At 47.8% G+C, this 22,656-nt stretch overlaps 1 protein-coding gene and 1 non-coding gene across 2 annotated transcripts; one reads left to right on the top strand and one right to left on the bottom strand.

The window, feature by feature from the left end:
- Window positions 1-484: 484 nt before the first annotated feature.
- LOC125713445 (ATP-binding cassette sub-family G member 4-like) lies at window positions 485-22,441 on the bottom strand. The gene is given in 16 exon segments (XM_048984576.1): window positions 485-3,681; window positions 3,872-3,990; window positions 4,188-4,346; window positions 4,435-4,535; window positions 4,727-4,895; window positions 4,977-5,057; window positions 5,059-5,076; window positions 5,205-5,350; window positions 5,830-5,944; window positions 6,067-6,190; window positions 8,400-8,545; window positions 8,626-8,676; window positions 9,307-9,439; window positions 9,552-9,669; window positions 15,046-15,280; window positions 21,527-22,441. Coding segments are annotated over 15 exon segments (1,932 nt in total). The 5' UTR covers window positions 15,272-15,280; window positions 21,527-22,441; the 3' UTR covers window positions 485-3,455.
- On the top strand, window positions 16,981-17,053 carry trnav-uac (transfer RNA valine (anticodon UAC)). Its single transcript has one exon. It is a non-coding gene; the product is annotated as a tRNA-Val (tRNA).
- Window positions 22,442-22,656: the final 215 nt, after the last annotated feature.

Genomic DNA, 22,656 nt, shown 5'->3' with positions numbered 1-22,656 from the left:
CAACACCCACGGTTTAACATCTCAACAAGCTCCACAGCTTCATCCATCACTGAAGACATTCCGGGAGCAGGGCATAGGGCCCTAAAGCAACAGCATCCTGCCTCGGAACGTTCCGGTTACAAATCGGGCTTCCTACCTCCGTGACACCCCCCACTAGGAAAACAGAACTCTGTCCCCAGCCACCATCTCCTCACTGGATGAGACACTCGGACCGGTAGCGTTTCAGGAGCCACGTGTCCTTAAAGTTCTCAAACACCCAAAGGTGCCGGGCCCCGTCCACTTGGAGAAAGACCTTCTCGTCAGAGACGCATCCCACAGATCAGCGCGAATCAGACACACATAAAGAATGTGACTAGATACCTGTGAGTGGGAGGGACGGATTATGGGTTGTGTGGCCCCTGGGCAAAACGTTCGCGAGGGCCCCCCCCCCCCCCCCCCACCACCACCACCACCACCACCACCACCACCACAATTCAAGGGCCCTTGGCAGCCAAACGCCCTCCCTATAGGGTCAGGGGCCCTTGTAGGCAGAGGATCAAAGAATGTAGGCCCTCTAAAATAGACAAACGAAAATACATTGTTGATAAGCGTTGCAAATTGTTTTGGGCTAGGGGCCCCACGGGCCCCCTGCACCCCAAGGGCCCCTGGGCAGCGGCCCCGCTGGCCCGGTCCGTAATCCGTCCCTGGTGAGTGGGACCAACGAAAAATGCTTAAAAAAACACACAATGATCATGGGTCACCTGATAGGGGTGAAATATTGGGGAGGTGGGAATCCATGGCTGTACAAGTCTGGTTAAGTGCTAAAGGGACATAATTCAACATATGCAACATATTTGACATAGATATAGTGCTGTTTGAAGCAAGACCTGAAATATGTACATATTTCACATACAAGAGAAAGAAAACTACGGAAATGTATGGGTCTGAATCCTCGAACGGGGAATAGCCACTGTGAGCTGTACGCTAAAGCCGGGACCCATGCAAAATGGGTACCAGCTGTTGCGGACACCGTTCACACGTAAAGAGACCTTCTTCCAGCTCCAGGGCCCATCTCAGCTGTGTCAGAGACGGGGCAGCACCGGATATGCCACCGTTAGCTTAGGGGAAATCTGTTAATCCATCCGTTGTTTTTCTTTTTTTTTTTTTTTTAACGATTACGATAAAAAAACTAAGAGTCCTTATAAACGGAGACTTTGAACTAATCCACAACGCATCTGGGAAACAGACTCTGATGGTTGTATATTCCATTTTTCGATTTAAATAATAAAAAAAAGAAACATTAAAAAATAAAAATACAAGACAGGTGTGACAGTAAAAATGGATGGATACATGTTTACATCGTAACACATTTACTGTACAGCCATTACATATTCATACTATTATTGGCATCATAATCGAGGAAAGGAACTTGTATAGTTTATATTATTAAATAAGTTTGCATTGCACTGAAGCGAAGAGGATCTTCTGTAGGGCAAAAGGGCTTTTTTTGTGTGTATGTGCGTGTATGTCTGTGAGCTTATGTCTGTGAGCTTGTGTCTGTGAGCTTATGTCTGTGAGCTTGTGTGCGGGGAGCAGGGTATGAAGCAGTGTCGAGAGGTTTCTTTCTTACTGAAGGGCAGCAGCATGGCAACACACAAGTCCTGTAACGTTTTCTTTCTTTTACGGACATCAGCCGAGCCGTTGCATCAGTACAAAATCACACACACGCGCGCACACATACGCACACACGGGAAAAAGACCCAATCAGCTAAAACTTCACACACCGATAACCTCCTAGAAAGTCTCCGGGTTTTAGGTAACTAGTCATGTTATGGGTAGTTCCCCAGAGTCTGTAGCTCTGCTTCCACAGAAATAAGTGCTCAAACACAGATGCTTTTATGTTCCGTTCTTTTAACGAAGTCTAATGGCAAGCAATGCATGGCCATTTGGACTATAGGTCTATTTCCACAGGTGACACGAAACAGTAGATTCAGTCCCCTCTTTAATTACCGTTGGTTGAAAATGGAATTAAAATTTGATCAAATTCATTTCTGACCAAGCACTCAGCTCACTGTAAATTCTGCTGCCCCAAGTGGCTGTTAAGGGAATCTACAGCCTATTCCAAAGGATGCCGAAACAGCATCTTGTCCCATGCAGGAGCAAGTGGATGTGATCAGAGTGACTTCTTAATGCCGCCTCGATTTCCCTCAGTTCTGTTCCTCTGGGATTTTGGAGGAGGTATAAATTCAAGAGACGCTGACCGACCACGCAAGGAGGAGAAGAGCAGGAACCTCTTGGGAGCATACTGGCTTACAGTTTCGGAGAACATGGAAGACATGCCCTTCACCAAATCTGCACAGGGAGAGCTCAGCTACCATCAGGAGCTGTTGGGTTCTAAGGAGAACTGCCAGGTGGCGCTGGTGAACCCTTCTTCCTTTTGAAGTAACAGAGTTGTAAACTCCTGTCGACATCGTCAGGGAGGTTTCCTGAAAGCTCGGCTCCTGAAGCATTTCTTCTCAGCGGCTGAAGGCCACATAGGAAGGCATGATGCAGAGGCTGGAATGCAGGAGTGGCAAGGCCCCATCGAGGTTTTCACAGACAGTATGAGCCTGGGACATTCTCTTAATCCCTCATCAAGGACAGCAGACCCACGAGGGATGAACAGAACCCGTTTAAACAGAACGCCAGTGTTGCCATGGTAACTCGCAGTCAGATGTTTCCCCACTGGTAACAGGATACTGGGAAGCGAGTCCCTTGGTTTTTGATCGGTGTGCTGGAGAAAGCTGCATCCTCTGAGAAGCATAGTTTTCTAGTAGTCAATAGTTTTGGGAGGATTCCAGTTTTGAGAAACAGGAGGGTAACGAAAGAGAAACCCTACATTTCTGAAAGGTCAGTCCATTTCAAATAATATGAAACAGATCACTGTCAAACCGACCGATCCTGTAATAATATTTAAAAAATATATTTAGGAAGGGGTGAAAAGTACACCTGACATTTCTTTAAGAAAATTCCGTTGGAATTCCCTTCTGGAATATTCACGGATGCTTCTTACATCTAGCTGTGGGCTCTAGATAATATACATTACAGACACTTTGTTGTTTAAACTGAGTTATGCAACAACCCCAGAGATGACGGCAGCCTTTTGTTTGTTAATTGCCAGGCCAGCAGTAGGTTAAAAAAAAGTCATAAAGTTGCTCCTCTGTGCTCCGTCTCATTCCTCTGCTGTAGCTCCAGTGATCAGTTCCCCGAGGATAATGCTTAGCAGCATCCCTGGAATGCTGGTCAGCTGGGCCACCTTCTCTGAAGCTCCCACCAGTGTCCACAAAAACACGAATCAAACATGGATAAAAGGACTACATCCAAATCTGATGCATCTGACGGTTTTCAAAGATAAAAAATAGGATCTAAAAACCATGTGTGACTGTTTTATACATGAGTGATGTAGTCCTGGGGGGGGGGGGGGAGGTTTGGGAGGCCTATCGTTCTGACTTGACCTTGTAGCGAAGGACCAGGTAGGTGGCCAGCCGTAGGGTTAAGAAGAACACCCCCAGAACCATGAAGTCCACATAGAGTTTGGCGTCCTCTACGTCTAGCAGCTGGAGCACCTCCTCTGGTTTCTGGAACTTGCAGACCTTCATCGGACACTCCAGGTCTGAGCGGTTCAGCCCGTAGATGGATAGGATCACACCTTCAAAGCCATACCTGGTAGGAGACAGGAGGTGTTACTGGAACGGCAAGGTAGGGCTGTGTCTTTCAAAGGCAGCTACGTAAAACCTTGGAGCCGTTGCGTGTTCAGCATGGTGGTAATCAGTTAGCTTACTGACACTTGCACACGATCATCCCTACACCCCTTGATACTTTCCCCACCTTGATCTTTGGAACGAAGACACACCTGACATAGGACACATAGGAGCTCCACTGGAGATACTTGGGGATGGTATCAAAGTTAACAAAGAATCCAGAGAAGAGAAGCACAGGAATGGCAGTGACAGGACCTACAAACGTGGCCACCTGGAAATGGCAAGGTAGATACAGAACAACATGTTTCCTTAAATGAAAAACAAAACCTGCTGTCAGAAGGAAACAATTCACCTTTACACAATTCTAATGAATCTGACACCCAAGAGGTCAAAGAAACCAGAACCCTTACCTGAAACGGACTTTCAGGAGTAAAAACGGATATGCTTTGGTCAGATGACCAGGTTTACCTGCAGTGAGGTGGATGCTGCTCCAATCAGAAGCCCCAGAGATTGGGCAACCAGGGCGGTGGAGGTAGACAGAGCCATGAAGAGCAGGTAGCGGCCTGCTTCCGGGGGCTGCTCAGTCATCCAGTACACGATGCTACAGTACATGATGGGGCAGATGACCTGAGGGTGACCCAGAGAGAGCGAGATGGGTTTGCGTGGCTCACCTGCCCACTCACCCACAATACGTTTCTGCTCGGGTCCAGCTCACCTGGAACGGGATGTCTGCCATTGTCTTAGCCAAATAGTAGGCCTTCAGGCTATACCAGTAGTTGAGGTGTTCCCTTATAAACACAGACATCTCCAGAGGGACTGCCAAAGTAATAAAAAGCAGAAGTAACCAATCAGATTCTAGCAGTGATCTCGTGTAGAATCATATGATCCTTTGATGATCTGTAGTATACAAGACTTTCCCAGACTTTCTGGTGCTGCTACCCTCAGCAGATCCTACCTAACCCTACCCAGGCCCTACTACCCCCCCCACCCCCCACCCCACAACTCACATGTCAGCACAGTAGGCATCAACGCCGCGAACATGAGGAAGAGCATGGAGAAGAAGAGAAAGCCAGTGTTGTTGAAGACTTTGCTGGCGTCGTTGCCGATGTTGAGGTAAAGCAGGCCGATAAGAACCCCGATGGAGATGTGAGACATCACCCTGAGGTGGGTCAACACCTGGCGAGAGGTCAAAGGTCACGTCATTGAGATGACCACCACCGTGTGGAGTTGGGCATATGTGCAGCTCTGCCCACCTACCATGTCCCTGCAGATTGTGATGAAGGTCCTCTTAAACAAGATGCAGAACTGCGTCAGGGTGTTCGTGGCAAAGGTGTGTTTTCTCGATATGTCCAGAATCCTGCAGGAACAGAACAAAAGGGTTGAGATGAAAACAGCTTCCCCGTGATTCTGTAGGCGTGTTTGCCGATTCACCCAGCAGCACCGGAAAGGGTGGGATGCGACGATTGTTTGTGGGGTTACACTTACATTGTGACACTGCGACAGACTGGAGGACGCCGGGTCGCTCTTATCACTGGAGTTCTTCTTGCTTTCCAGAGTACAGAGCCCCCCCTGCACAGCCTCAAACAGCACAGGGTTCAGGTCGCCGTACTCCCCCGAGGCCACCTCAATGACTGAGAAGCAGGAAGACGAGTCAAGTAGAGCCAAGGGCTCGCTGGCTCATAAATCGTAAATATATTCCGCCTGCCTTTATGCGGCCTCTCTTTATCACACACACACACGCCCACACACACACACACACGCACTTATACACACACACACACACACACACACAGAGTTTAGAGCAGAGCTTGAGGTCAGAGCACAGGGTCAGGCCATTTATCCAGAACACCAGGGGCATTTTCGGAGGACCCAACAAACAGGCAGTTATTCTGCCAATGACGGGACTCAAACCAGTAACCTCCCGATGATAAAGACAGAGGCTTACCCCAGTGAGCCATCAACAAAATGCATTTTTTATCAAAGGGAACATTTTCTTAAATTGTATCCCCATAAAGACAGCAGCTGTAAGCACACATGGAAACACATGTAAGGCACTGGGATTGACAGACTCAGGACCACCATACAGGTCCTGGATCCCTTCGTATCTTACTGAAATCTGCGGGGTTGTGGTAGGTGGGGCAGTGCAGACCCAGGCCCTTCAGGTAGGGGATGAGGTACGTGACAGTGCCCTTGTAGATGCACTGGCCCTGGCTGAGGATGTAGAGCTGGACCGGATGAAAGACACAGGAGTAAGAGGAAAACGGAGCTCTACACATCCTGCTTCTCCCACAGGGGAGCCCGACTGCCGTATACGACGTGTGTTTATGGGCGGGGGGAGGGGGCTCACCTTGTCGAACATCTCGAAGAGTTTGGCGCTGGGCTGGTGGATGGTGCAGATGATGGTGCGGCCACCCAGGGCCAAAGACCTTAGGAGGGACACCACCTGGAAGCAGGAGGCACTGTCCAGCCCACTGGTGCAGCCAAAAGGGCACAAAGATCAGAGGTCACTATTGCACCTTTGTGGACGAAGTGCCCAATGTTCAAGTACAACTGTAAGCCAAGCTCAATCAACCCGCATGATTTGAGGACACACCCTAATTGATTCTCCTTTTGACTGCACTTGGCAGACACTCTCTCAGTTGACTACTTGTGGTGAGTGGTACTTGTTAACTTTTTCTCAAATGTTGAAAGAAATTTTCAGTGATTTCTGATTGATTCGGTGAAGCAAGAATCACATTAATATCCCAACAGGATGTGCTGTATATTGCAACCTTTTGGTTTGATATCTTATGATAGAAACCATAGCAGTTCACTGTGTGGGTTCACTAGTACTGTCTAGCTACATAGGCCAAATTGGCCAGTGAGTAACTGTCTAGCTGAATGGGCTGGCTGAAAGGTGGTTAGCACTGGTACAACACTGTGCAACTTGTAATTATAAAAATGTATGTATTTTCCTGTAGTCATCAGACTAGTTTGCAAAACTTTAGTGTTAAAGGCTGCAGAAAATATCATTTAGTAAATTTACTACCAACAGGTGACCAGGCTGTTTTTTCCATTTGAAGGATTCCTGCCAAAATTGGTACTACGTCACCTGAGATTCAGTCACCATTATCTCAGTTGTTGTCATCTCAAAGACTGCTTTTAGACTTATACTCAATGTGTTGAAAAAAAGAAAATTCAAGGCCATTGTACTCTAGGTTAAACAAATCCGATTAAAATTCTTCTCTTTCTTCTATACCTGATTTAGGTAATACAAAGTGATTTTTCGGTAAATTGGCTATCCTGCATGTAACTGTCTGGTATAGGTCTTTGTTACACAATCCAGAGATTCCTAGATTATTTTGGATTGAACCCAAGCAAATCAGGATGTTATACCGCCCACGGAAGGCTCACCCAATCTTACGGCTCTGAGAGCCTGAGCATTGCAGGTTCTGGCAGCTAGTTTAACTTATAATTAGGCTCTGAGCTGATGCATTTACGAAATGCAACGTAACGTTTTCTTTGGAGATGCACCGATTGTATTGGCCAACTATCGGTATCAGCCGGTACAGCAACAATCGGCCATCGGCCGTGTGGAAAGAATGTCTAGAATTTTCTCTGTTGTATAAGTGCTAGAGGAGGTTGTTGATGAATCAAAGGGATGACCCCATCTTGCTAACGAAGGTACTCAAATGGTCACCATACTTTACATTTATTTGTTAGAAAAGGATATTGAGTGCATTTTTAGTAAATGTTAACGTGAGTAACTTGCAAATGTAGAAAAACTTTTGACTGGTGCATTTGCATCCCTGCTTATAAAATACAGGACTCTGGGACTGTTGTTGTAAAAGGTGAAAGTAATTAGTCATCATTTTTGACACCCCATACACAACAATGAAATGCATCCTCTCCATTTAACCCATATGTCACATTGTGACTTAGGGGAGGGGGGCCGCTAACTCAGCACCGAGGAAGCAGTGCTTGGGGGCTCAGGGCACCTCAGTGATGCCTTGCTGGTCAGGGATTCAAACCAGCAATCTTTTGATTATATACATGCATTACTAACCATTAGGCCACCATTGTCCATCATGCTAGAGTCACTGTTATCTTACCAAAAAATAAATACTTGTTCATATTTCCATCCTTCCATCCATCCATCCATCCATTTTCCAAACCGCTTATCCTACTGGGTCGCAGGGGGTCCGGAGCCTATCCCGGAAGCAATGGGCACGAGGCAGGGAACAACCCAGGATGGGGGGCCAGCCCATCGCAGGGCACACTCACACACCATTCACTCACGCATGCACTCCTATGGGACCGTGGGGGGAAACCGGAGTACCCGGAGGAAACCCCACGACAACATGGGGAGAGCATGCAAACTCCGCACACATGTGACCCAGGCGGAGACTCGAACCTGGGTCCCAGAGGTGTGAGGCAACAGTGCTAACCACTGCACCACCATGCCACCCCTTGTTCATATTTTTGGAACATAATTTATTGAATTTTTTATTTGACTCTCTCTTTAAATTTGTTTAAGCAGAACTTCCCAAACTATCAGTTATTTGGGTATCAGCTATTGGTATCAACCAGAAATTTCTTCATCACTAGTTTTCTCCCATTTATACAGCTGGGTAAAATGAGAAATATCTTATTCAGCGGTACAACAGAACAGTCCTGCCTTGGACGCCCTCGTTTCCTCACCTGGTAGGCTCATCAAAGAACATAACCGGCGGGTTGTTGACAAGCTCTTGGGCAATAGCTAGACGCTTGCGCTGCCCCCCCGACAGGGAGATGGTGCGTGTGTGGAGACACTCCAGGAGTCCTAGTGCTGTCAAGATCTCATTCACCTGCCGCATATAATCACAATGTCACGCGAGCCCTTCCGCCATTGGCTGGTATGTAGTCACGTGACACAATCATCACTCACCAGCTCTTTCTTCATGTCCATGTTCTCATCCAGCTTCAGGTTGGCGGAAACCTGAACAGGAGATTAAGATCTTTTGCTGAGAGCTGACATTGAGCAGCAAGGTACCAGAGTCCCTTTTTAAACTGTAGTACAAGGAGAAGTCTAAATACTTTTGGCTATGTAGCAGGACGATTCAACACTGGACCTCGATTCCAAATCCAGGCCATGTTTTCAGTTCTCCCAGGTAGTTAGTTTAATAATTACTGATTCTGATTGGTCAGAGGCTTCACACCTGGCTCACGAGGAAAGGAAGGCTGCAAAATCAGTAGGGCTTGGGCCTTGATTTGCACATCCCTGCTCTATAGTGTATTTATCTGTATTTTACATACATTTTATTTGCTGAACAAATACAATTATCCAAATCAACGTGTGTTTTTGAGAAAGGAGAGCTAGATGGTCCCGAGAGCTTTTCGGGGTGGGGGGTTAAGAACCATGCTCAAGGTCAAGAGCACCATTATCAACCTGGGGATTTGAACCAATGACCTTCGGATCACAAAAGCAGCACCCAAGCCTGGTGAGCCACACACTGCCCCCAAACAGCTAGCGAAGGTCAGACTGCTTCTGTCATGCATGGCTCGAGGATTGAGAGCATCCAAAACACTGGTCTCCCCCACAGGAGTGGAAGGCCTACCCTGACCTTACCATCATGGCCTCCCGTGTGGTCAGGTGCGGCAGCAGCATGTCATCCTGCATGATATAGCACGACATCTTCCGGAAGGTACGTAGGTCCCGGGGCTTCCCATTCACCAGAATCTGCCCCTTCATGCCCGTCTCCCTGTGGCATAGGCAACAGATGTCAGGTGGGCCCCAAGCACCACTGGCAGCGACCTTTATATCCTACGCAGAAGGTTCTGGAAGGTTCTGTGGACCCAACCCCCACCCCTTACCTGTAGCCGGCCAGGATGTTCATCAGGGTGGACTTTCCAGCCCCTGATGGGCCCATAATACCGATCAGCTCGCGGCTGCAGAACCTTCCGGAAAGACACTTGAGCAGGGCCTTGTAACCTGTGAGGGGTAGAGGGACATGGACATACTGACACTGAAACCTCTCCCAGTGCTCTCGACCACTTCCTAGAGGCACCAAAATGCCCGTTCAGTCCTGTTTATCTCCAACCTTGAGGCCTGTTACATCTCAGTATCTGCAGACCTACGTGGGTCTCCCAGTCAGGATGTTACACCCCCTCCCCCCCCCACCGGGGGAGGCTGGGACTTAGGAAGCCCCCCCCCCCCACCTCATGGGTCTCTCACCGCGTCCTCCTGAGTGGTGTCTGTGGCACGTGAGAGCCAGTCAGGAGCCCGGTCTCGTCAGCGGTGGGTGCCATGCTCTCTGGCCAGTCCGCTGATCTAATTACAGGCTTCTCCAGCACCTCTGTCAGCTTGCCAGACCCTCTCAGTTCAAAAACCCATTACTGGTGTGCTTTTTTCAGCAGCAAGCCTGCAACATTACCCTCCCTAACTCCAACCACCCAGGACGGGAGCAGGTAGATAGAAACCTCTCAGCCCCTGCGTGCCCAGATGCTCCAGGGGAGAATCCCAGGTCAGAAACAGGCGAGTGTTAGCAGCTACTAAGGCCCACACAGGAGGCTGATGTGATTCTATTTCATTGGGCATCAGAACAGAGCTTGGAATGATGAGAGCCTAATGGTGCCTGGGCTGCACAGAATGATGACAATAAACAGCCAGGGTGCCCCTGCCACACTATCGGCTTAAGGAAATCCACTGCACACCTAAGCAGGCCTTTGTCCTGTATTTCTGCACAGCTCAGGGTGCCCTGTGTTTCTGTAGGTCTCAGTGTATCCTGTGTTTCTGTAGGTCTCAGTGTAGCCTGTGTTTCTGTAGGTCTCAGTGTAGCCTATGTTTCTGTAGGTCTCAGTATATCCTGTGTTTCTGTAGGTCTCAGTGTAGCCTGTGTTTCTGTAGGTCTCAGTGTATCCTGTGTTTCTGTAGGTCTCAGTGTATCCTGTGTTTCTGTAGGTCTCAGTGTAGCCTGTGTTTCTGTAGGTCTCAGTGTATCCAGTGTTTCTGAAAGACTCAGTGTGTCCGGTATTTCAGTGGCTACACTGTATGCTGTGCTTCAATAAAACTGTAAAACGACTGCAAAAGAAATAGCAGCACCCTCGTCTGCCACTGTACACGGATGTCTTTATGCGAATTGAAGTTTCATAGCAAAACTCGTTAATCAGCCACTAACGGGGACATTTGATGAAACAAAGCTGTGCCATTCAGGAGAATGAGAGTGGTCAGGGTGCAGACACTCCGGGAGGGATGGGTGTCCCCATCAGCAGTCACACCTGACACCAATCCACTGTTCTGGGCCCGTCCCCAGGGAGCCAGGAGTGGCAGTGTTCAGAATGCCCTTGAAAGAAATGGATGTTCCCTTCAACAGAATGACAACTTCTGTGAGCCCATCTTTTTGTTGTGGAAGCAGGAAAGAAATAAGAGGACCAGAAGTACACTTGATGTCTTCTGTCGAGGTCCCTGGCCTTGCCTTGCTAAATTAGGGTTTCCTGGGAGACATCAGGAGATTCTACTGCTAGTTCTCCTGGGATGCCTGCCTTTGGCACAGCACCTCATGCCCAATACTCTTCTCACGTGTCCTACTTCCACTCTTATGTTTCCTTTGTCGGATCTTCCAGAAAGTTCTACAGCAGCCCACTGTTCAAGCTGCATGACTCACAGTAAACGTGTGCCTGCACACGCGCAATAAAAAGGATGTTCTGCACTCCACAGAGATTCTGGAACCCTGATCTCCACCTATAGCACTGGATCGATTGGAACCAGTGATATAGGTAAATTCTTATGGCATCAATAATCCATGAGAGAACTGATGAAATTATCTGATCAAAATGATCTTCTGGAGAATATGGAACGTGGATTGTGTATCGGTGGGTCCAGTTATAGGATCTTCAACCAAAAAAATGGAAGAAGTAAAGGATTGATTGAGGAATTTCAGGCCCTCCCTGTTTTGGTGACCCATCCTTGGAGACACCTTCATCCAGGTTAGATTATATCCCATTTCAGAACTCAGAGCAAAGGATATTTCCTTCTGTCCTGCTTCATCCCTTGATCATGCCACCAAGCCATAACTGTGCACTATCCATCCATCCATCCATTTTCCAAACCGCTTATCCTACTGGGTCGTGGGGGGTCCGGAGCCTTGGACCTTGGATGGGGGGCCAGCCCATCGCAGGGCACACTCACATACCATTCACTCTCACACGCACACCTATGGGCAATTTAGCAACTCCAATTAGCCTCAGCATGTTTTTGGACTGTGGGGGGAAACCGGAGTACCTGGAGGAAACCCCACGACGACATGGGGAGAACATGCAAACGCCGCACACATGTGACCCAGGCGGAGACTCAAACCCGGGTCCAAGAGGTGTGAGGCCCCAATAACTGTGCACTAGCTCTGGTCAATTGCAACATATTCAGAGCGAAATCCGTTGAGCAAAACTGAGATGTGTACAATCACGGCTGTAAAAGACCTCACCCTGCATTGTGGACGAGCGTCATTCCACCCAGCATGAATTCTCATACGGCCTGATGACCACAAACTTCAAGCACAGTGTGTCCTTCTCCTGTGGTTATGATAGTCCACATGTTTCAAACAACACGTGGACCCACTTATGTAACATTAATAGGCATCGACCTTGAGCTTGCCAGGAGAGCACTAAACATGCAAAGAACACAATTTCCTAACTTAATTCGGGGATTTCCCAGCACGTCCTCGATCCGGATCACCCACTCCCAAGCAAGCAGAACCCCGTCCATCCCCCCTCACTCTTCCTGGCTTCCTGCCCCACCCCTTCCACACCAGCCATTAAGGCCTCCTTCTTGCAGAATTCATTTGCTCTGCTCCATTATTGATGACCTCAGCTGTCTAGCCTGCAAGTTTACTGGAAGCCAGCGGAGTGCTGCATCTCGCAGAGAGCTGGTGGCCGGCACCATGCGCTCGGCTGCTCAAGGTCACCGAGGTCACTCCGTGCCGGAGATCTGGGCCGTCCGTCTCCACAGGCTTCACATGACCGACGGGTGCGGAAAGGCGGCTTAGAGACCTCGTGGGATGTTTGCATTTGTGGACTGATATTACGGCAGGCTGTCAGTCAGCAGAGCTATATGGTTCTTGCTGACTAAACAACAATAAGCATTGCTAGCACCCCCTGTTGGAGAACGCTCCAGCACAAAGATTCTTTTCGCCCTGGACACCCACGATCAACGCTCAAAATAATAACACATGTCAGCAGGACGCTATATAAACACGCAAGCAGCCCAGTTAGGCCAAAATGTCAGGAGCAAAACTGATTTATTGACTGATTTACTCATTTCCACAACATGCCTTAACTTGACTCTACACAGCACTTCCAGAACGAACAAATTGCTGTATTTCTGCTTTCGCCAGCCTGGTGTAATGAAAGGCAGAATTCTCTGATTTCCCAGGTTACCACATGAAAACACACTGACCAACCGAGAGATCGACTGACTGATGCCAGACAGATTTACTCCGGCAGGGGGAAAAAAAACGTTTGAATGTGTGATGCTGTAAAGAGGGGCAGGAATTCCTGCCAAAGAGTTCATTACAATTTACTTAGTGAGCTGATGCTTTCATCCAATGCGGTATAAGATTGAAAGGTGGGTCAGTCGGTCTCTGGTGAAATAGGGAGTTAAGGGTCTTACCCAAGGGTGAAGTCACTCTACCTACCACGGGATTCGAACCAACAACATTCTGATCAACAGCACAGCAACCAAACTCACTGAGCCACATAACACCCCCCAGCTATGGCACTGGTGCAGCTGAGTCCCCCCCCCCAATACTGACACATCACCAAAAACCATTATTATGGGGTTCTCATAATAATGATAATAATGAGTACATAGGCAGAGCAGTAAAAGTGACCCCAACAGCATGGGAGGCTGTGGGTGGAGAAGGACACCTGTAGGGTTAGTGTTCAGGGGGAGCTGAGCTGTGGGGAGTTTATATGGTGTTGGTGGGGGGGAGGGTGACGAGAACAACCAATGAGAAGGCTTGGCTAGCAGATACCCTCAGCCAATCACTCTACATCTAGGAGTAGGACGGACGTGTACAGTAGTGACGGGAAACCCACGATTCGATACACACCGTTCCCTTGTCTTTGTGTATAAGATTTATTTTTATAAACCGAAATAGAATATAAACAAAGATGAAGAGAACGGCGTAGCCAATGAGACACCGGCAGCAGTGACGTGAGCCATGATCCCAAACAGAACCCAAAAAAAACACTCCTAAGAATAGCAAACAAAACATACTGCAGTGTTGGTATGACTCCGGCCTAAACGGCTAAGGAGAGCAAATACGGTAACAGTCAGCACAGTGCATCACCGAGGGAGGGGGATCTAGGTGGAGACACACAGCGGGCTTTGAAGGACCGCCAGGAAACGGCAGCCCTGTCCGTGAGACACAGGGGAGCCAGGAAGCGGTACACATCACCAGTGGCGAATAATTCACTGTGGCGGAAGCCAGCAGATGAAAGCCATTTTGATTCTGGGAAGAGGGGTGGGCTGGGATGGGGGGGCTGAGGATGATCATCAGAATGCAAAGGAGAGGGCAACGAGTCAATGAGCATGCAGAGAAGAAAAGGCAAATTATGGGTTTCTGAGTGGATAGAGGCGCGATCGTGCTGCGGTGACAGGAAAACAGCAGTACTCCCTATGCCTGTCAAAACAGCCAATTATCTTCTAAGGAGCAGACTGACAGACAGACACAGATTGACAGATGAACAGGCATGCCCATCACTGCAGGGGAGAGCCAAAGGACAGCTAATATGGCCTAAAAGGAGGGGCCCGTCTCAAAATATTTTGCACTAGTACAACATTTATTGTTGTGAGACCCTTGTTTGCATCGGATTCGAGAGGACGCTTTGCTGCCTTAATTAAGACAGCATTTATTTCCCTAACTTTACGTTTGACCCATTATTTTTTGACGCTTCACCGGATTAATTAGCAGAGCCGAATTAAATGCCGCTTAACGGCAGGAACAGCATACTAACAGTTTCAGGGAGGATGATTAGCAGTCCAACATGGAGTAGTTCCTCCCACTGATGTCTGCCATCAAAAACCCCCTTAACAGAGGTAAAGGGACTAAGTGGTGTCATCTTGAGGGCTTGTGGGAGTTTTACTTACACAAAAATGTTCTGACGGCAGAATGAAAAATGACTGGTTCAGAGGGATAACCAATCAGATTGCAGAGGAGGTGGGACTAAGCAACTACAGAAGGCAGGACCAGGACATCTGATTGGATGGCCTCCTCTACAATCTGATTGGTTTTCTCCCTGAACCAATCATTTTTCTTTCTGCCCTCAGAATTTGTTTGTGTGAGTAAAACTCCCATGAGTGCTGTCTTACCTCTTCGCCTCCAGCATGGCCCCTCGCGTATGGTATACGACAGCTCGGTGAACTCCAGGTCCACGGCAGAGCGCCGGGGGAGGTGAGAGAAGCGTTGGGCCTCTGTGATGTGGTTCTCGACCTTCTTCAGGTGCGTCAGCAGGGGCGGCTCCTGGCCTCCCCCATTACGTATGGACTCTTCCATTGGGATGGAGACCGACCCAGGCTCCAGAGACTTCTCAGCCATACCAATACTCTACAAAAGAGGGGGAAGTTGGAATAAAATTATGAAACATGACATATACTCTATATCACTTCACCCACTTTTTAACAATTAACTTAAATTCCTTGCTTACTGTCATGAATTGAATAACATGGAGAAACTGAGGGCATATACCATAATTATTTTAAATCTGCTGAAAAAAACAGACTGTACTTTGCTCTTTAAGTAAATTTTACTCCTAGAGTGCTGGAATGTTCCATGTCTAAAATGTGCAGGAAAGCATTAATGCATGGTTATTATACAAACAGCCAACTTCTAGTGCACTTAAGGTGAAAACATTCTAACCTGAAAGCATTTCGAACTTTTCCAGTATAAATTAATGGTCCAAAATAACACAAAGCAAAGAGTTAGCCGCTTTCCTCTCACATGCGCGTCGAATGTTTCGTTCTAGAACGCCGCTCCACCACATGGGTGTAGCCGTACACTTGCCCGACACTGACCAATACTGTCAGTAGGACATCTCGGCTGCGCTGGGGCCGCAAGCACCCATAGATTTCGTGTTTGTTCTGGGATTATGTGGACAAGCCAGGAGGCGAGCCGGAGAATGTGAATGTGCCTCCATTTGATCTTCAGATCAGTGTATCTGAGCCATAACGTTGCAGTCCTGTGTCTCTGTGCTTTCCGTTATTCTGGAATTCCTCTCGTTTCCCCCCATTTCTTCTCTACATCCTCTGTGGGGGGGGGGGGGGGGGCACATCACATCTATATGCATATATATGTCACCACTTTCTTTGTCTATTAGCAACTACTGGTTTCATTCTTCACCAAAAAGGTTTTCCTTTAAGCTGCACCTCTCAAGTCTTGCTCCAGATTCTCCAGTGAGTCACCTGCGAATTGCTTTATTTTTAAATGCACCCTTTATACTCCGCATCCTTGCCTGACCGGCTAGCTGGCAACAGAACCTTAATAACGCCGTGATGTATTTTGTCCAGTTTAAAATGAACAATTTGGAACGATGAAATAATAAAATGGCAGCAGTAAGACCAAGAGGTGGGTGTGGTCGCAGAGCCATGTGGTCAGACTATTGGCTGTCTTTGCTTCCGTTTCATTGGGGGAAAAGGTGAGAGGGGGCGTGGCTCCATGCAGAGGTATGGCAGATGGCTGGGAGTCCCAGCGTTGTATTACTACAGCAATTTGATTCACGATCAAGGAAGGAGGGACGAGTTCTGCCATCTTGTACAAGAACAGCTAGAACTTAGGGTGAAAATTTGTGATGCAATAAGTCAATGGTAGGAACTGGAGCTAGAGGTGTTTTTAGGGAGCGGCTGTAATTCATACCGAGGGGTTTACTTCATCATTAGCCAATGACATGTTCTGAATCAGTGACTGACAGGGGAGGGAGCCAATCAGCTTTCAGCCCAGTGGATACACGCCCCTGACTGGAATTGGGGGACTCATCGTTTCTGGACACATCTGCAGTCTGGGCTGAAAACAACGGCCTGCCTATAATGGGTGCCAAGGGCACGAATGCCGGTGTGACGTCAGCCTCGCCAGTGCCCACTGCACCGCACTAAGGGGGGATCAAACAGGAATACAGCCTCCATTTCCGGCTTCCTTCCGTCCCTCTCGTCAGGACCCCTCACTGAGGGGAGACCTTCACGACGGTCCAGCGAGTCCCCCGGAGGCGGCTGGAATTTGCTCCTCTCTGCTGTGTGCAGGCTTTGTGCCATCGTGGTTCCACGGTGTAGCGGTTATCACGTCTGCTTTACACGCAGAAGGTCCTGGGTTCGAGCCCCAGTGGAACCAGTTGTCTCCTCTGGGATAACAAAGGGATTCTGGTTGTTTTCCTTTTAGAAGCAGGCGGAGTAACATAAACAGAAAGGGGCTGATGGTCAGGGTGTCTCAGAAGTGACAGAGCGCCCCCTTCAGGGCCCAGCCCTCAACAACATGAAAGGAGAAGGCAGGACATTCCGTCTCAAACACTGTCACACTTACCAGGCAGTAATCAATCAGTTATCCGCATGGGGGGGGTTGGTTGGAAAGAACATGGAGCTTGTTTTAAATGTACACCCCCCACCCATGCCATTTTTCTGTTGGAGACGGCATCTGTTTGCAATATAAATAATGCAGATACAGCAATTACAAGTAGCTAGTGACCCCCCCTCTCCCCCCGCCGACCTGAGTCATCAGTTCTGCACCTTCCAGATGCTTTCAAGCACCTGACGCTTCACCTCACAGTGGATCACCATGAGATAGGCCCCCCCCCCAGGTCACATGACGAGGGACAGAGACGACTGTGTGACCCGGCGACCTCAGACCGGCCCTGGGAGTACCGATGAGCCCTCAGTACCAACAGAACGGGGTCAGAGCACATTACGCCCCCTATGGGCCACGATCCCACTCCCCATTGCACCACAAATCCCCGTAAGCCAAAAATCCTGCCACACTCACACTAGGAAATACACTCTGGGGTTAACGCCTGATCCCCTACTGTACAGGGAAAACAACGCATTTTATGGATCCATATTGCCGCCGCCCCTCCCCCCCCCCCCCCATGGCACACATATACTGCCCATCCTGTCCACACACAGCAGTGGAATCAATGTACCCGGATACTGTTTCATCCAAGACGCATCACAATGCTGAATCACCACAGAAACTTCTCTGCATTCCGGAGGGTTGGTGTGAAGAACATCTTAATGCATGATACGTAAAAACATGGCGTGTTGGGATGGAGTACAGCAGACCTACTTGATCGAACCGGCCCGGTCACTCCACAGGGTCACTGTTAACCATCACAAGGCACAAAATCCTTTCAGAAATTTCCTCAGGTTTGCCCAAAGTCCCAAATCTGCAGTAGCATCCTCCTCTGACGTGTGATAATAGTCTTGCGGGGTAACTAGTATCATTGCTTCGGTCCTGAAACCCCACACAGCACACTTCGGTTGTGTCAGCTCTCTGCTCCCCAGGCAAGACACAGACGTCACAACTTGCAGTGCTGCCGTGTCACAGGACGACTGAGACGCGACTGAGCCCAGAATCCGATACCTACACTGCCTTTGATGCCACCACTGAAATATGTTACAATAAATAAGTATTACATAGACTTTCATATAATGAATCTGGATTATGATGTTATGACCGCAGAAAGCCGTCTTAGAATCTGCGGTTTAAACCTAAAATCTAGGATTCTCCCAAGAGCAGACATATCTGAATCAAAATGAAAGCCCTGTTGGGTTCTTTAGAAAAATGGGGTGCTCTCGTGAATCCCACACCGAGTCTGGTCACTCGTCAATACCGGCATTCAGAAAGAACCTTCTGGATGAGCCAACGGCAAAGAATCCACCGCCCACCAGGTCACAGCAACATCCGACTGGGCCGGCGTCCTCTTTGCGGTTCCGGTGCCCCGTGGCTTTTCAAAGGAACGCCAAATGTCAGCGCCTACCACTGGCGCGACTGAAGCGATGTGGAGCGACGCGAGTGAGAGTGTGTGCCGGGCGACCGCGTTCCCGACCATATGCGGCCTGGCCACTGAGAACGGCATGATCACAGACTGACTGGCTACAAAGGAGCACGAAACACTGTAGGAGCTGAAAGTGAAGTCGGATCCGCAGAGTCTTTAGTCAGCAGGAGGCCCAAAAATGGCACAAGTCCGGATGGTCGTTTGCATTGATCACCAGCTCTGTGCCTGAAGACTCCAGCCAGTCCTGACAAGACTAATTGACTTGGTAAGTGTTAGAAAGAGTCAGCCGGGTGGAAGAAGGAGGAGATCTGGTGCAAGCCTGCAGAACGACTCCCCCGTGGTGATTCTCAATCAGAATCAGGTTTACCAGCCAAGCATATGCACACACAAGGAATGTTTCTCCATACAGCAGATACCTAAACAGTTAGGACAAGACCACGGTCACGTGCAAAACTGCAAACTGTAAAACTGAAAAACTGTAAATCGAAAAAGCATCAATCGAAAACCTAGTCGCATCAATCGAAAACCTTAATTATTTTCAGTGAGAATTTCTTTTGTCCCGCAGAAGGGTGTAGTTTTTTTGTGTTGTGGTTACACGTCAAGCATAACCACCAACATGCCACTTAAACAGAACGTTTGACATACTGGACTCCTGGACCCCCTGCTCTCCATAATACGGGTTCTGCTGGGTGTCCGGTGCCACATGAACACGTATGTGCAGAGTAACACGACACAACCAAGCCACAGGCCACATGAACACGTATGTGCAGAGTAACACGACACAACCAAGCCACAGGCCACATGAACACGTATGTGCAGAGTAACTCAACACAACCAAGCCACAGGCCACATGCACAACACCAACACACACACACAACATACCTCAGTAGCCTTAAAACCAACAGTATCACAGAATACCAATACTACCACTACTTTTTACAGTACAAATTACTACGATTACTACAACTACTACTATTACTACAACAACTACAATTATTACTACAACTACTACTAATACTACTGTAACAGCAAGTTACTACTATTACTACAACTACTACTATTACTACAACAACTACTAATATCACAATATTATTATTATTATTGAGAAGAAGAGCTTCATCGTTAATGTTGTAATGAGATTTTGTTGTGTTACCTGCCCAAAAGAGGTTGCAAAAGTAACAATTTGATATAATCAATAAAACTGCTTAATTGCAGTGCAGAGAAACGAAGTAAAAAAAATTAAAACTCTTACATCTCAACCAAATTACTGAAAACCAAAGGATAGCTGTGTATTTTTTTTCCCTGCAATAAAATATTTTCTGAAAGCAATTCAGCTGAAGCCTGGAGTTCAGCGTCTCTCCCGCACCCCTGTGGCACACGCATCTACCCCAAAGAACCTGGTACAACATCACCAACGACTAGATCTTTGAAATGACACCAAGCATTTAATTTGAACTGATGAGTTATGAATGACAACCAAGAGACACCATAAAGTTCAAGTGAACCAAAAAAAAATATTCTTCATGTTTCCTGCTTAAGAGGAATGAATGAGCACTGGCTGAATTTGGGAGACTTTCATGCAGGACAATGCACCTTCTGTCCCATGGCCTTTTGGGGGTGTTTATGGCTGATGGGTGGCAGCCATTTTCCCCACCAGCCACCTCTCTCTACCAAACATCTCCTGCAGTGCTCCTCCGTCCATCAGAACCACCGTAGATACAGTTAGTTCACCTCAGCCCACCACACTAAACAGGTCGCATGATCCATACCCAGACATACGGTCCCTCCATATTTTATATCGGCCCCCGGGACAGCGAGTCGTTCACCGGGAGTGTCGGAGTCAGACATGGTGAGACACGTAGGCAAAACGGCACTCGTGTGCATTTCATCTGAGCAGCTGAATGCTGCAGCGAAAGGACAGACACTAATGAGAGCAGCGATCGCAGATACATGACTTCAGTGGTATGTATGAAAGAGAGAGAGAGAGAGAGAGAGAGAGAAATACACACACACAATCCCATCATGCATTGTGTTACATAGTCAGTCTCCTAAGATAGATGTGACATAATCTCAAGGGGTTCAAAACTACTGGCTGAAAATGTACGGACATCTCTACCTGGATGTCAACACATTTCCATAAAGGCCCTGGTTAAAGAGATCACACTTTGTGAAACTCTGTCGTGGGATGTGACTCATCCTTTCCCGCAGGATATACAATGTAGTAGGTATGTCATATAAAAGTCAGAGTCATCACTTCATGTACCTCTGTTCGAAAACGAACAATACGTTCTTCCTAACAGCTGGACACCTGTTAACTGATATTTTAACTGAGCGGTACAGGTTGGTTTAATGTGATGGACTGCGATCCTTTTGCTTCTAATCAAGTGTCGGGGGCTCGGACTGTAACTGATCACAATGAGGCAGAATTCATCTGCCAAGAACAATAAACCACGGACAAGGAGAGAGGGGGAATCAGTCATGGAGGCCGTTGCATAGCATAACCCTTGCAAAACGAAGACCCGAAGATATACAAATAGATTGGCTGCACTGAGATTTCTCCCTCTCTGTGTCCTATACAGTATATTACAAACCATCCACCATACTGCAAGAATACAAATAATCTTTTCATTTAACCGTTGCTGCACAAATTGGCATAACAATAATAATAATAATAATAGTAAATTGCGTTCCCCACCCTTTACACTTAGCGTGGTGCTCTGTCGAACTATGAATATCTAACGATGCTTTAATTTGTTGTCACATGCATAACAATTTCAATGTGCATAACAGCAAGTGGGTATAAAACCGGAGCATACTTAGGCTTGTCCCGTGATGCGCAAATGCAGTGTATTTCTGCTCCTCTCCGCTCTGTCCCCGAAGCAGCCGGCGAGGGCAGTCACTGCGCGTCCGCATCCATGCCGGCGCGGCTCGGAGCCTGACAGATCCCGAAAGCCCTCTTCTCCTTCCGCAAGCCGCTGTGCATGACCTGCATGTCCCGGTCCTCGCGAAAGACAGCAGCTCTCGCAGAAATTAAAATTCCACCCGTAAAAATAATACCTCTAATGAATAATTTAGCAAATCAATACTGCATCGTGAAGGGGGGGAAAGCTCCAAAATCAATCTATTTTAACCAAAAAAATGTTGGTTTTGACCAAACACATGTATTACGGAGAATCATCATTCACGTGATCGGCGATGCTGCCAGTGGCATTTTTCCCAGCGTGGATATTGAGTTTTTGATCCTCAGGTTATATGGATTGTGAGAGCCTCCTGCACTGTGCCGTTATCTGGCCGCCGAGTCTCTCTGTCTATCTCTATAGCGCACCAGCCTGTCTCGGCTCTAGGGCGTTACTAGCAGTTTTTCTGAGCAGATATATCTGCAGGAGGCACGTTCTGAATATGCAAGTTAAAGAGCCCGTGGCTATTTTTACTTATAATCCTATCCTTTTCACGCAGAGACATCTATTTCAGACATATACGCGATAAAAACCCAAGTTCCCAATGTAGACAAAATATACACTTGAAATCCAATGCACATATAATGCTTGTTTTCTTTATACCGTTGTAAACACATAGACAAACATTTATTTTAAGTGTGTGCATGTGCATATATATCATATCAATCATATAGAAAAGACGGTTATAAGACATTCGTAATAGTTTGTGGCGTTAATTGCATGTGCATGGAAAGACATACGTGATGCTGGAAGATGTTGTTGATAAAAAGCAGTTCTGCTTCAAACGACTGTGGACATCATGCACCTCAGCAGTTATATAGGAAACTGAGACGTGTACACCCAGGGGGCAGACATGTGTGCGTGCAATCCACAGGGCATGGAGGAGGGTTAGGACCACACGCCATGACAGGCTGACGGCACTGCATTGCTGGCTGGGACGCTGCACGGCACACGGCCACCGGTCTGAGCATGTGCGCTCTGCCGGCTCA

This window comes from Brienomyrus brachyistius, chromosome 18, assembly GCF_023856365.1.
Source record: "Brienomyrus brachyistius isolate T26 chromosome 18, BBRACH_0.4, whole genome shotgun sequence".
NCBI lineage: Eukaryota > Metazoa > Chordata > Actinopteri > Osteoglossiformes > Mormyridae > Brienomyrus > Brienomyrus brachyistius.
The sequence above is the reverse complement of the archived record's forward strand: the minus strand, read 5'-3'. Positions and strand labels throughout refer to the sequence as shown.